Consider the following 15,823-nt stretch of genomic DNA (forward strand, 5'->3'; position numbering starts at 1 on the left):
GCACTGTTTTCTAATTGCATTTGCGTTGTGAAATATAGTCTTAAAAATACCAATTTTTTGGGGTTTATTGCCAAATTTGGCTCTAATTTTCAACTCACTCAGAGAATGGGATTGCTCCCGAGAGGAAGGGTGGATGGGATATAGCGGACACCTATATATCAAAAAGAACCCAAATAGTGACTTTTCACAAACCTAGACTTATGTAATGCTAGAACCTAGGGACTCTACCCTATCCACGCAGTTAACGCACACGGGTAAATATACACGTTCACTAGGCTCACGGTTTTGCTATGCACATACATATAGCACACACCAATGCTGGTTGGCTGTTTTACTGTTATGGGCCTGCTACTCAACTTGCGACATGTTTTACTATTATGGGCCTGTTTTACTGTTATGGGCCTGCTACCCAACTTGCGACATGTGAGGCAACCTGTCACATGGAATTGCTGGCTAGCTGGCTGACCTCTGCCCAAGGCTGGCCGACTTGTACTATAGGTGAGGTGTGTCACACTCTTCAGCTTCTGAGCTGTTCATTCTAACTTCTCCTCATAAATGAGTCCTTACTAGAGAAAGTGACACCTAGACCCATGTCAAAGGGAGAAGCATGTAATTTCCGAAAGTGGAACCGACAACAAAGTCCATTGTTCATGCAATAAATGCTAGAAAACAAGACTATATGACTTTGGCACTCCCTGTGGCAACAAGCAAAACACCTAGCATATGGACATCATTGCCAGTTGCATTGTTAGGAATCAAATGCTAGGAAACAAGACTAGCACAATCTTGATACACAATTAAACTAGTAATACTACTAAACAAGATGAAATGGCACAAAACCAAATGAGATAGATGTTGAAATTTAAATGACACTGCAATAGGGTGGGAAAGGGCTGACCCCCCTTGTAATATGATTGTATTATCAAGGACTTCTCAAGATACAAGCTTCATGAGCTTCACATGCTAGATTTCCAATGACATCCATGCAATAAAAACATTTTACAAACATGTTTTGTCGAAGTCAAGGTTGACTCCACAACTTTCGTTGTTGCCACTCCCCAATCCCCCGCGTCTTGTCACAAGCAAATATGCTCCATTGGCATCCAACACAATGTGTGTGCTAGGGCGAGTCATAGAAAACCTCAATGGTCAAACATGCAGATGTAGAGTAGGTGAAGAAAATTTGTAGAAGCTCTTACCGCTGAATTTTCTGATTTTGACTGGCTGCATCAACCCCTATGTTACATCACTAAGCCAGCCACCTAATCCATTACTTGACCACGGATCAACTTCCAGACCCACTGGTGAAGACATAAGCTAACCATGTTCACTACCTAGCCCACTGAACTGGAAAAGGGGGAAGTTGATTGTTTTCAGATCTTGTAAAACTGCATACACGGCAATAAAGGTTTCAAATTCTCTACAGAGCCAATCGCTATGCTTTTTCCCTAGAGCACCTTGACCAATTTTCAATCTTGAAACTCAGATTAATCAGAGGTGAGATGTCATTCAAGACTGGAATCCCTTCATATATATGAACTCAAAAACACCACTGCCCTCACGAGCAGAAGAGGGGCTTGGAAGGGGTAGTACACAAAAGGCACCAAACCGGCAGTGAGAAACCCATCATGTCTGCTTGCGAGGCTTTCAGAGATGGTTTGGAAGGGGAGTATTGGAAATTCATCCTAACAAGGAGACACTCCAAGTGGGAGCAGATGCACACCTTCAAGACCAATCAGGTAAGTGCAGGATGATCATCCTCAAAGTGATCATACCTGAAATTACCCTGCTCTGATGAAAGACTGATGTGGAAGAAGACGAAGAGGTGGGCCACCTACACCACTACATCGAATGATCTGTCGGGATCCCTGTAGCTAGAACAATCAAGCTCCAGTTACTTTGCTGGCCAGACCTGGCGGATGGAATCATAAGGCTAAGGCCACCAACGGATTGAGAGAAGCTGATGACCTGATCTCGAATAGTGGTAGCCACCGACAAGCTATCCCACTACACTTGGTGGGAAGGAGAAAATGGCAGACACAACATCATGCTCAGTGGGTCAGGAGTGATGCATGACCACACATACACGAAGAGGGGCTGCCACCTCGATGAAGTCACTTGTCTCAACTCAGGAGACACCTGAAAGCTCCATAATCCACTGGGTGCACCATAATCTGAGGGGGGGGGCACCGGGAGACTCCAGAAAGAGAGCTGATACCAGAGGAGGCTATATTCCTCTCCACGGAATCAGAGAATGCTGAATCAATCACTGCCCTAATGGGTTGTACCAGGTTAGGCGCCGCCACCAAGGGCTATGAGAAACCGAGTCAGCAGAAGAAGTATCAACAGGGGCTTAGGAAGGGACATCCCCCACCGGGGAGCCATCTGCCAGGGAAGAGGGGGGACTGTGGGACCCCTTGGAGGAGATGGCAGTGGCTGCCTGGCTTGCTTAATCAGTTGCCTCTGGCTGCCCAGCTGGGATATCCTATGATAAATGCAAGTAATGGTTGCGTAGGAGTAATGGTTCACATAGGAACCATTACCTTGGGATCTGTGACAGAAGAACTGTCCCCACACCCCCCCCCCCCCGGTCTCATGCTCTGCCGTCACGCGGCCAGAGGTCTGCCACTCTGTCTCAGCTGGCCACACTTGGACGAAGACTTCAAGAGAAATCTGCATATCCACTAATATGGCATAAAAATATACAATAACAAAAGGGTATGGCTACTTTGACAACCAGTACATATCAGCACAATCAAACAGACAGGTGACCCTCTAAAATCTTTGATAGAATTTAACTCTAAATTTTGTGGAATTGACCAAACACTATAATGGGCTATGACATGAATACACAAGGTATGCACAGATGCATGCAAGAAGATAGGTCCACTTCAACAATCATATATAGACATCGGACAACTTGGTTTATATTCCTGGAGAGGACACCTAGACACTGCCAGAAAAAGCCACTATTAACACTAGCACTATGGGGTTTACACATATACCCACCCATCCATTTTTTGTCAAAATCTGAAATTGGGCAGGGAATGGTGGGCTTGGACAGGCAACAAAGCCCGTCCACCATCAGGTGGTTCCATTGCATTGCCCATCCTTTTTGGACAGGAAAGGTGGACAGCCAAGAGTGGGCTTGGACAGTCAACACTACCCATCCATCAGATGGTTCCACTGCCCATCCTTTTTGTACATGTACACTGTAAAGGCCCTAAGAAGCAGCAACAGTCTGATGCAACCCTTAATATCTTCCAAGCACAAACAGTATAGAATAAAAACATGCAAACACATTCTAACAATAGCTGAATTTAATTATGGAACGGACCTAGCAATGATGAACGATTTGAACAAATTCTTGGCAATCTTAAATAAACTAAAAGAGGCAAATCAAAGAATAATAAGCTATCGAATGCTAGACAAGAGATTGAGATTATAAGCTTTCGTGAAAGGTCTTGCAGACCATCAGGTGCAAATTACAACTCCGCATTTACAGTAGCCTTTTGAGCTACAGGCCAATCACTGCTGGTTAATCTGCCTTTGCCAACAGGCCCCTCCCAAGCTGTTGAATAGCATAAAACATTTTTCTGCGAGAACCAACTGCAGTGATCCCCATCTCTTTCAGATCATCATTTACAGTAGCCTTTTGAGCTACAGGCCAATCACTGCTGGTTGATCTGCCTTTGCCAACAGGCCCCTCCCAAGCTGTTGAATAGCATAAAACATTTTTCTGCGAGAACCAACTGCAGTGATCCCCATCTCTTTCAGATCATCAAGGGTCAACAACGGTAAAACTTCTGGATCAACCTCGTGAGCCTCAAAATGTTGTGCATATTTACCTAAGCCAAGATCCTGAAGCCATCCCCTTACTCCATTCAAAAAGGGAGATTGCCGTCTTACTAAGTGTTGCTCAGCATTATCACTAGTAGGTTCCCTGCTATCCCCATTCCCATTTGCCTCTAATATGGGCTTAGCTTTACTATCATGCAGTGACCTGCTTGCCTCTGCCAAAAACTTGACCCCTACATCAGAACTCAGCTCAAAGGCCTGCCTTCTGCTTACAGTTCCAATCCAATTATTAGCACTTACTCCCTTATCTTTACTTCTTTCCAAGATTTCCTGTTCTCCTCTCGACAAGGATTCGCCAGCAAACTGTCGAGATTGATACTCTTGATGAGACTGCAAGGGCGCCATGCCACCTCCTCCTGAAGGTCCACTCTCCTGTGAATTGCTCACTGCTTTTGCATCATTATAATAATCTGATGTTTCAAGGTCACAATCTCTGAAGCCTTCAGGCGTGTGAGCATCATTCTCTTCATCAGAATGCATGTCTTTGGCAGCCTCCATGCCAGACACTTTCTCCTTGTCCTCAGCATCACCTGATTGAGCTGCAGAAGCTAGTTTCTTGACAGAAGCAGCAGCCTTAGGCCCTCCACGCTTTCGGTTCCCATTTCGACCTTTCTTGCTAGCAATTTTTGGTGGAAACTGCTGCAGATTCTTACCACTGGTCTTACCTTGAGAGGCCGGATGCAGCTCTGACCAGCTCTCCACAGGTATAACGCAGCAAGGGGGAGCAAGATCAGCAGGCCTAAAAGGCTGCTGTGCAGCATCAACACCATCATCACTGGAAATATGTTCATGGAGGCGGCCATTGTTCACATGAACCAAGGGCCGGGTTTTCAGGACTTTACCTGCTTTGAAGCTGTTTGCTGCAGAAGATTCTAGGGTTTCATTCCCTTCCAAATTGCCAGTGATGCCCCCTAGCCTGGAATGATTGATCTGAAAAGGTGCAAGTACACCCATTCGCTTCTTCCTTTTCTCTGCCATGAAGGCTGCAGGTTGATCGCCGATCTCCCCTAGCCGGACACTGGGACGCCTCCGTCGTTTTGCACCAAGATGGTTTCCAAGGGCCTCAGAAGAGCCTGCCGTTTCCGGCTTCTCGACTATGGAGTCTTGATCCGATTCTCTCCAAGCGTTTGTATTCCACATTACAAAAACTTTCCAATCTTGTCCTTGGAAGGCTGGTCAGCAGTCGACCACAAGCATATCTTTGTTTGCCACAGCCGGAGCTTCCCCTTGCCACTGAAGATTCCCACTCTCTTCTGAGAGATGATGAATCGAAACAAAGCAAAACAAATTCTTACAGAAACAATGGCGCTGACCTAGCCAAAGAAGCTCTATCCAGGCTTGTTGTGCAGAGAAAGCTGCAACTCCATGGACCGGTGAGGAGGAGAGGCGGCCGGAAATCTGCAAATCCAGAACCCTAATCGAGGTTTGTGCTGTCTGCGGAAGGAAAATCCCGCGAGCAGTATTATGCACATGGAAAATGAAGCAAAGTTTATAATTTAACATAAAGAGTACAATTCCCTGCATGACATGATAAGTTCAAGGAGCATAAGTGCACGTGCTAGCGTGTGTGTGGCACATGTATGTATGTACATGCCCATGTACATAGTACATACATACATGTGTGGCAATAAGAAATGGAGCATGCTTGTGGACGCGTCTCTCCCATTTAATATGGAGTTCTGCAACTGTTAAGCTATGATATAGCCCTTAAGACAACTTCCTAACTTGAAAGTCTTTCATTCCACCTCCTTTTAGTAGCAAGACCCTCACCTGTCTGTATGTACATGCCCATGTGTGTGTCGCAATAAGAAATGGAGCATGCTTGTGCGTGCGTGTCTCTCTCTTATTTTGTGAGAACGCTCGTTTAATATGGAGTTTTGTAAACATTAAGTTATGATATAGCCCTACAACTTCCTCACTTCCAAGTCTTTCATTCCACACCTCTTAGAAAGCCATGGCCCTCACATCCAACTCTTAGCCCTTGAGATAGCATCTCCTTCATCCTTTGGTTCAATGATTGAGAGACCTCCCCATAATTGGACTTCAATCCCACCAACCTCACCTTTGAAAAATCTCCCAATGTAAAGGGCAATAAAAATATTCATCAAAAACTTTGATTAGTCTCACGTAAGTATACATACATATATAATGGAGATTGCAAATTGAGTACTCAAACGATATAAGAAAGTTGGTAAATTGTAGCTTCATGCACTGTTTATAGGCAATCTTAAAAAGTGTGAACATGTGGTATCCTACATTTTCTTTAGTACTTCGATACAATCTTAAATTGTAGCCTCATATAGTGTTTGCAATGTTTATAGGCAATCTTAAAAAGTGTGAACATGTGGTATCATACATTTTCTTTAGTGCTTCAATACAAAGTAAAAATTATATCAAACTACTTTCTGTCTCCCCCCACTAGCTATCTTTAAGAAAGCAAAGGATGCCTCCTAACCCTTCATGACATCCCTTACTTCTTTCACAAGCACTCCACTATGTGTTAAGCAATGTCATATTGTCTCACTTACTAATATTTCTAGAGATCATAGAAATACTAGAGAAAATCAACTATGCTATATAGATATCCCTAAAGAAAACACTACCATCTTTGTATTATAGATATACATATCCCTAAAGAAAACACCATCTTTGTATTATAGATATACATATCCCTAAAGAAAACACCACCAGCCTTATATATACATGTGTGTGTGTGTGTGTGTGTGTGTGTGTGTGTGTGTGTGTGTGTGTGTGTGTAATAAGCACTTAGAGCATTGTGTTATTTAGGGGCATCTATGCCATCAAAATCACCCGAGACTTGCACTTGGCCCAACCACGGAGCATTCACTTCACCACAATGAACGCCCAACCCCAAGTGGCAACGTGCATCTATTGGTCACCAGGGGGAAGGGGGCTTGAACCTGGGTTCTTCTTTGGAGACTTCAATGCCCTATCAACTCCACCAATGACCTGGGGACCACCACCATTATATTGTAGAAATACTATAAAAAATCAACTATCCTATGTAGATATCCCTAAAGAAAACACCACCTTTGTACTATAGTCTATTTTCGTTTCGATCATGGATGAAAGTATTGAGGGCTACCCAATAAGGCAAAATACCATCGAATTGAAGAGAAATGGGTCATTTTGCTAACACATTTATTATAAGTCAAAAATGTAATAAAGACCATTATTATACTCTTAGTTATGAGGGCCACCCAGTAAGGTGTCCAAAATACACCATAGGGTACCCTTTAATACTAGGGTAGTCATACTATAGGGTACAACTACCCTATCAACTAAAAATATGAAAAGATTAAAAAAATTATTTTTTAAGTGTATCCTCCTCCAATGGCTTGAATTCTTCCAAGGTTTGAGGAACTCCTCAAATTGCTTTCATAGCCACTTATGGCCTTTCAATCATTGATATGACTATTCTAGAACTCCAAAGACAGTATAACAATAAGGCAAATAGATGAATTTTGGAACCCCAAAGACGGTATATAATACAAGTTGAGGTGCAATAGACAATAAGGCAAATAACTATGTGAAAATTTATGTGAACCTTATTTGCTTGAGGTACAATCGACAATAAGGCAAATATGCAATATGACTTTTGGAACCCCAAAGACGGTGTAACATATGCTAAGATAGAAGTTGAGGTGTAATAGACAATAAGGAAAATAACTAGTTGGAGGATGGGTTGGGAGTGTCTCCATCTGAAGTTTGTGTGAACCCTATTTCATTTGAGCAACCCTTCATGATCACACCATGTGATCACGAAAGGTGTGAATTCAATCAGTGTCACCATTTTGCATTCATTAGTGGTCTTAATGCAACCTTTGAGTTCATCCAAAACCACCTAAAAGCCCATTTGGGCCTCACAACATAGACATGATGTTCAAATTCCATGTCTAAAACATTATGCACTCTAGCACATTGCCTATTTAGCAATGTGCCAAATATATCTAGACTAATTCTACATTATCTAGCCCCTAGGCCACCACCATCCAATGTGGATAATACGGGTCCACTCTAGCTCTCCTAGCATGTTGCCTATTTAGCAATGTGCCAAATCTATCTAGATATCTCTACACCATCTAGCCTCCTAGCCCACCACTGTCCCAATGTGGATACACGAGGATGGTAGGTGGCGCTTGAGCTATTCCACTATGGTTACTCTTCATAATGGATACTGGTCCACTCTAGCTCTCTACCATGTTACCTATTTAGCAATGTGCCAAATCTATCTACACCATCTCTATAGCATCTAGCCTCCTAGGCCACCCCACTGTCCGAGTGTGGATACAAGGACGCTAGGTGGTGCTTGCCCTATTCAAGTATGGTTTCTCCTCATCATAATGGAGGTCATGCATGCACTAGTTCTTGATGATTACAAAATGAGAATGGTCACCTCCATATCTATCCAAAGATGAACTACCTATTGGTTTAAAAAAAAGTAGATCAATCTCATCCATGCTAAAAAGCCTTCATGATGAAGATGTAAACACAATGAGCAATAGAAACTCTCAATCTTTGCAAAGATGATGAACTTGTGCACAAAGTGATAGTAAATGACAATGTGTTTTGTGCAAGCATGAAACACTAGATTTGGTTGTCACATTGCAGCATTATCGTGATTTAGCACCACTCCCGAATCTTGTAGAAACCTCCTCAATCACAATGCCTCGCATGATGCAAAACAAACAACTTTGTCTATCCATGCGAGTGAAATTATGGGGCTACTTCTTACTAATCCAAGAAATATATTCCAAGTTGAGAGAAAAGTAACAGCACCTACTAGTGTCCAAATCACCCCATTAATATAAGTTAAATAAATCCAATATCAATGAAATTATGTGTGAAGACTACGGAGTGGGCCATTTCTATTGAGATTGTGTTATGTGGGAATCTACATGTGAGACATACCTTGGGACATATCTTAATGGTGATCTACGGCCATTTGCACCTCTTAATCTACTAATGCTAGACTCAAAGAACGTAAAAAGGCCAAAGTAGGAAGAAGTTGAGTGCCTCAAACTAACATGATCGTAACCTCAAACTAACATGATCGTTAGTTTGAGTGCCTCAAACTAACATGATCGTAAGCTCAATAGAATGAAGATTCTAAGGTGCAAGAATATAAGGATCTTGGTCAAAGCTTTGATAAAGAAAACAAGGCTACAAAGGCAACTCAGGAAGCAATAAAGATAAGAAAGGAGGACAAGGAAAGCTCAAGACAAAGAGGTAAGTTTTCATGTTCAAGGAATCAAAGTCAAAAGTCTTGGAGTCAAACCATGAGGCCTATTCTAAGATGACCATTGAGAAGAAGAGGTATCTAGAGGCAAGGAAAGAGATACTCAAGGTGATAGAGTCAAATGCAATAGGCTATGATCCATCAAATGAAGCTGGGAAAGACTATAATAAGGGGGTAGCAAGGAAGGCTTTGGCCACTTGGACTAAAAGATATGCCCATGAATATTGTAGGTAGGAGGTACATGATTCTACTAAGAGGCATAAGGTACATGATTCTACTAAAGAGAGGTAGCAAGAAAGGGTTTGGCCACTTGGACTAATGAGAGATGTGCCCATGAATATTGTAGACAGGAGGTACACGATACTACTAATAGGCATAAGGTACATGATTCTACTAACGAGAGATGTTCCCATGAATATTGTAGCCATGAGGTACATGATTCTACTAATGAAGATATGCCCATGAGGATTATAGGCATGAGGTACATGATTCCACTAATAGCCTTGCCCAAGTCACAACTCACTCCATTATTTGATGCTTTTTAGGAAATGCTTTAGGATGAAAATGGTGGTGCACATTTGGGAAAATAAATAGGTGTAGTTGCAAAACAAAGAAACAGAATAAAGATTGATATGCACAATAAAGATTGATATGCACACATTAGTGCCCTCTCATAGTATTTATGCTAATATTGATCACATAAATTTGATGCATGAATTAGAAATCATTGTCATTCCAAGAATCTAATATCAAGACATGGATAAATTATAAGCATCACGTTAGTCACTTTCCACTAGGTCCAACAAAAGAGAAAATCCAATGAAAAATCATATGCAAGGAAGCCAGTGATGACAAATGAAGGCCCCAATTTGCACTTACTCCTAGTGGATTTGTACAGCGGAGTTAGAGTTAGGGCTATTGTGGACTTGGATGAGTACAAAATAACTCCACAATCCAATGTGGAGTTGGATGAGTACACAATAACTCTACAATACAATGCTTCAAGATCTAGCTACTGTGTTAACATATGAGGTAGGGTCACACAAAGCATGAGAACATGAAGTTGTTGAGCTCATTTGGGATTAGATCTGCATTATTAGTGACCCCACAAGTTCCAAGAGACAATTTGGGCATCCCTATTGCCCTAGGAATGAAGTTGGACTTAGAAGCCACTCCTAGAGCGGTCAACCTGTGGATTAAGAGTCGAGTGATCAATCAAACTTTTAGAATCCATAGAGCTAAGTGCTACAAAATCACATGTAAGGAGAAGGAAAAATCAAGGGAAAAATATAGTCTACTAATGGTTGCTGCCAAAATAATTTTGGGTGCTCAAGGAAAATTCATGTTAAAATACCCTATCAAACCACTATTTTCCACCACATGCTAGTGGGCACACAATGGATTGGAAGCTTAATAGAAAATATAGATGTTTAGAGAAGTTTAATTGAAGCAAATGGAGGTAGCTAATAAGCAAGGCAAAGTGAAGAGGTGAAATCAAAAGATGAGGCACAATGCCATTGTTGATGGACAAGGGACCCTTCTAACCTTGACCCAAAGTAGAGGCTTATAAGTGATTCATTCATCAAAGATACATGGTCCCAAGTTTCCTTACAACCTGAAAACAAGAAAGTGTTGCTCAACATCAAAGAGATATGGTCCTAAGTTGCCTTGAAACTTGAAAACAAGAAAGTGTTACTCTAAGTCCAAACTTTAGAGTTGGGTACAAACCTCACCAAGCATGATGTCCTAGCTTACTTGCATTACAAATGAGGCGGAAAGATGGTGAAAGGTGTTGATTTAAACAAAAATCCATGTGAACACCCCTACAAGGCATTCTTAATAAGAATGCTATGAAGTGATTTAAACAATGTGGCCACTAACTAGACCCTTTAATCTCCAAGCCAATCTAGATGATTGAAAGGTCAAAAGCATTTAACTCCAATGTCTATGCAAATGCATGAGGTTTTGCATCCATCTAAATGGGCATCCTTGACTCTTACGTCAGATGACCCACCTTTAAAAAGCCCACATGCACCAAAGTTTACTTGATCAAAAAGTCTCCAAATCTAACCACATTGATCTTCTTTTTTGTAGATGGGCACTTGTAAAGTCCACATGACGAGTTGTGCTCTAATTTAGTACCACACCACCGCCTAATCAACTTTCACAACTCCTCAATCCAATCACGCAAATGTGGGACACCCACTCAAGTCTTACCAAGCCCCGCTTTCTTCTTCAAATTCTAGAAAGCTAGCGTAATGACAAAGTCACTCATCCTTGTGTATTCCCACTTAAGCCAATCACACAAGTGTCAGACTCCGCACTCAATTCTTACTAGGCCCCACTCACGTCTTCAAATGCACAAAGTTAATGGAAAAGTCACTCACCCTTGTGTATGCAAAGGTGAACCTTCCATGTTACCCACCTACCTAGAGAAAGGTAGCACCACAATTGTTAGGCCATACTTATAAAAGCCCGTCTCAAAAAAGGACTTAATCTTAGCCATCTACCTTTCATGTGACCCCAAAGATCACCCTATATTGTAATGTCCCATGATTAATACTAAGCATTGTAACCCTAAGCTCTGACCTTAATCTTCATTAAAAGACTTAGACTACCCTCCTCTTTATCTCGTCTCTATACCTCTTGGGGACTAAAACTCTTCTTAGTCTAGTAGGTCTGATCTTTAGACCTATAGACCCCATCTCTAGACCTCTCTAGTAGGTCTAATCTTTAGAGTTGTAGGCCCCATCTCGAGAGTCTACTATTTGGGCAGCCCGACAGGACCTACATCTCCACGACCAACATAAAGACACCCAATCGGCTAGAAAGGAACAGTTGGCCAAACAACATCAGGGTGTCCACGACCTATACCACAGTCGGCCCAGCACCAAAACTAAAGTCAGGTACTACAGGTACAGTCGGCCAAGATCAAGGTCCTTTTGCCACCACAGGACTGCCACCCAAGCCACAGAAAAAATAGGAAAAATGGGGGAAAAATGAGAACAACATCTACAAGGGCGGGTACACCCACAACAAAGGCCCTGGTGTCTCAAGAAAGACAGGAGATGACTTCTAATAGTTGTTGGGCTACTTGTGTCCTCCACAACACATGCACAGATTTTGATGTGGAAGAGTCATTGCCTATAGTGAGAAATCCTCCTCGATCTTGAGAGAGAACTCTTGCACACCTGGAATAACTTCATAGTAGGCATGCCTTGTTTGAGTACACGAAGGTAGGTGTTATGTAAAGAATTGAGTTGTTTGTTGTATCAATTCAACTAGGCATTTGTCAAACCAATTAATGTTGTCACCGATCTTATAGGTTGTTTGAATGATGTTTTCATTGACTATGATGTTGTCTCTCTCTCTCTCTCTCGCAATGTGTGTAATATCAAAAATATGTGACTTGCAAAGGACTTAACATAAATTGCTTCATAGATCAATTACATGGTGCAACCCCTTTAGCATAACCCCCTCTTTCTCGATATCCTAAATAGTTGCTTGTGCCATAGCTAAAGACTTGACATTATTGTTGTGTACATCAATTGTATGGCATAACCCCTTCATACTCAGCATCTTACAGCATTGCTTGCCCCATAGTTAAACACTTGAATGTAATTGTTGCATACATTAATTGCATGACTAGTTATATTAGCTCCTATCCAACCAAACATAACAACAATGAGAGAGACTTGTTATATGTAAGGAAACCTATCTCTTAATGTGTGAAAGATGCGAGGAAGGAGGGATGGGTGGAGACTCTTTCATTGTGTGTGTGTGTGTGTGTGTGTGTGTGTGTGTGTGTGTGTGTGAGAGAGAGAGAGAGAGAGAGAGAGAGAGAGGGACTTATTCAATGAAGAAAAACATGCTCCTTATGAGTGAAAGAGTTTTAACGCTAGAGAGAGAGAGAGAGAGAGAGAGAGAGGCAACCAAACTTCTTTTCCTCAAAGACATGGCATTACATAGCTTGATAATAAGGGCAACAAGTTGTTGTGAGGTAAAATGAAAGAAAGAACAATATCTACCCACATTATTATAGCTAAGGCTCATGGCATCCATGGAGTCAGCAATGTGAGTAAGAGCCCCACATATCGCTTGTGTGCTTTCACCTTGCAACTCCATCTTCGTGTATTCTAAGCCCTCCAGGCAAGCCATGCGGTCCACCTCTCCCTGTGCTCCTTGCTTGCCTCCCTATTGTCATCGCTTAACTTATCCCACTTTCCCTTGGATTTCTTCTTGGTTCTTTTGACACCCACCTTTTCGCATATCTCCGAGATGTTTTGCCAGTAGTCTATGATGTGTGCACAAATCCTGCCACCCTCTGCCATTGGATCAATCTCCTTCTTGCTTTCCAAGAGGGCCATAATCTCATACATGCACCAATTGGACCTCCCATCTTGGGATCCTCGACCACCATGGGAGTTGGAGCCATCGGATAGGAAGATAGGGGCTTGAGAAGAACCATTTTGTGGCATAGCTGAAGCATATGTGTGTGCCATGATTGGAGAATCCTCTTGCATCACATGAGACGAGGGCTATATTCCCCCTCCCATGGGCACGATCACAATTGTGGGCCTTGGTGGGCTTGGCAAGGACGTGGAATGTCCTCGAGCAGCCTACAAGGCGCCACGCAATGGTGGTGAGTCATTAGTGCCCATATTTCTCCAACAAGCTATAGGCGGCAGACGCTGAGTGTGCATGAAAATTAGGGAGCGGAGGCAACCCACCATGGCGACGATTGAGTTGACGTGAGAGAAAAATTGGTGACAATGGAAGCAATCGCCAAAGGAATCACCTAGCCAGTTGCATCATTGCAAAGAGTAGAGAGGAGTGACTGGTGGGTGCTTGTAGTGACTCTCTCCCAACAATGGATGCATTCAAAAGACTTGGTAACCTCATTAAAGAACTTTTGCACTTCGCTTGCACAAACTCCAACACAAATTTATCTACTAAAAATAATCACAGAAGGGGAGGGAGAAGGAGTGTTGAGATAGTTGTGAATGATAACAAAAAATATGTCTTTACGTTATTGAAAAAAAAAGCTAAAGAAGTAAAAAGTGTCGTACATCAACTTAGAGGTAGAGTCTCTATACCTACAACCATCCAACACCAAATAAAAAAACTTCTATTATTTGTTATTGATATCACTAAAGATGAGCATCATGGGGTCTAGAAAAAGATTTGACAAAATTTTCAAGAGAACGAGATGTGTCATAGAGCCTTGAATTCCTGAGTCACAGAATAATGAACAATTAAGAACCCTAAGTCACCAAGTAATCATTTTAGACCATCTTAAAAAGAGCAAGTGAAAATAGGAATATCCAAAACTTATTAGAGCATTAACCTTAAGAGGCTTTAAACTATTAGACAAATTGAAGCATAGGATGGGAGACTTTGAACTAATAATAATGCAAAAATGGGAGACTTTGACCTAATAATAATGCAAAAATGAACCATAGTGTAATATATTTCTCTTGGAAAAAAAAAGTTTTGGACTATATTGTGAATATGTGAGAGACTAATTTGTGTGAGAGTAAGAGCTTGTGTATGTGTGTGAGTATTATGTGTGAAAGTAAGAGGTTGAGTTTGTGTGTAAGTATTATGAGAGAACATTACGTTTTGTGTGTGTGTGTGTGTGTGTGTGTGACTACACACATAGAGAACTAAATAAGCTAGGGAACAAAATTTGCTACTTTGTGTAGTGGTTAAAATCTTGCGCTTGCCTTTTGTTATGGGCTTGCCTTGGAGTTGTTACATGCCTTGCTTCGATGGAGCATGAATTTCAGCCTAGCGGATGCTAAGTTTTTGCATGTTGTGCTGGTGGAGCATAAGCTCCTGCTTGTGATTGAGTGGAGGGCAAGGTTCCACTTAGTTCTTGGGTGGAGCCCAATTTTCTCTTGATTTCTTTGGATGACCTTCAGCTTCCGCTTGATGCTTGTTTGTAGCCTGAGTTTTTTCTTGTTGCTTAGTTGGAACCTAACTTTCTTCAAGTTGCTTGTTCCCCTAGTTTCATACAAATTAAGAGTTTGCATGTAAATCATTATAACTAAACATCACTACCAATAACACTGCCAACCTTAGATCGTTGATGATTGATGATTGATAGGGGAGGCTCGTCACAACGCTTGGTGTGGATACTCCATTACCATGCAGTGTATCCTTGCATCACCGATATTTTCAAGATCTTCTCCTTCAAGGTCTTCCACATTATCTTATGCAGTCTCACGAAAGCTGAATGTGAAGGCTTTTGACTTCAAAGCATCTTACCCTAAGGAAGTTATGATAGTTACATGCTCTATGAACTCTTTCTTCTCCTCTATTAGATATTTATCACGTGGGAAATCAAACCACCAAGGGCATATTCTAAACACTTCAGGGTCCCTAAAATCCTTGGCATGCAACTTTGTGTACATTGTCTCCTCAAAGTTTTGTTCTATCCACTACTCGACCAACTATGGCATTACCTTTCGCTCATTTCTCTCCATGCGTGAGAGCAATCATCTATTGAGAAATAGTTACCACCTTCAGTGCACTAAATTTTGTGTAAAATAAACTACTAGTGTTTATTACCTACTTTGCTACTTGATTTACATATGGTTTTGCGAATTGCCAAGAAGACACTTGCAAAGTGTTTCCGTTTCACCTCAAGAGTCACAATTGAAAACATTACAGGCAGCCTCAATTTGTAAGTTTGCTCTAGAA

The 15,823-nt window shown here is 41.7% G+C and overlaps 1 protein-coding gene across 1 annotated transcript; it reads right to left on the reverse strand.

Annotated features, from left to right (window-relative positions):
• Positions 1 to 3,425: 3,425 nt before the first annotated feature.
• LOC147616384 (uncharacterized) lies at positions 3,426 to 5,454 on the reverse strand. Its single transcript, XM_086777452.1, has 2 exons — positions 5,172 to 5,454; positions 3,426 to 5,091 (listed from the first exon to the last, which is right to left on the reverse strand). Exon 2 carries the CDS (start codon positions 4,996 to 4,998, stop codon positions 3,661 to 3,663), a length of 1,338 nt encoding a protein of 445 aa, XP_086633578.1. The 5' UTR covers positions 4,999 to 5,091; positions 5,172 to 5,454; the 3' UTR covers positions 3,426 to 3,660.
• Between the last annotated feature and the right edge of the window lie 10,369 nt (positions 5,455 to 15,823).

This window comes from Cibotium barometz, chromosome 38, assembly GCF_041138505.1.
Source record: "Cibotium barometz isolate CiBa-2024 chromosome 38, ASM4113850v1, whole genome shotgun sequence".
NCBI lineage: Eukaryota > Viridiplantae > Streptophyta > Polypodiopsida > Cyatheales > Cibotiaceae > Cibotium > Cibotium barometz.

What these genes read in the sequence shown, in the direction of transcription:
- LOC147616384 (XM_086777452.1), bottom strand. Translation starts at nt 4,998, where the DNA reads ATGTGGAATACAAACGCTTGGAGAGAATCGGATCAAGACTCCATAGTC.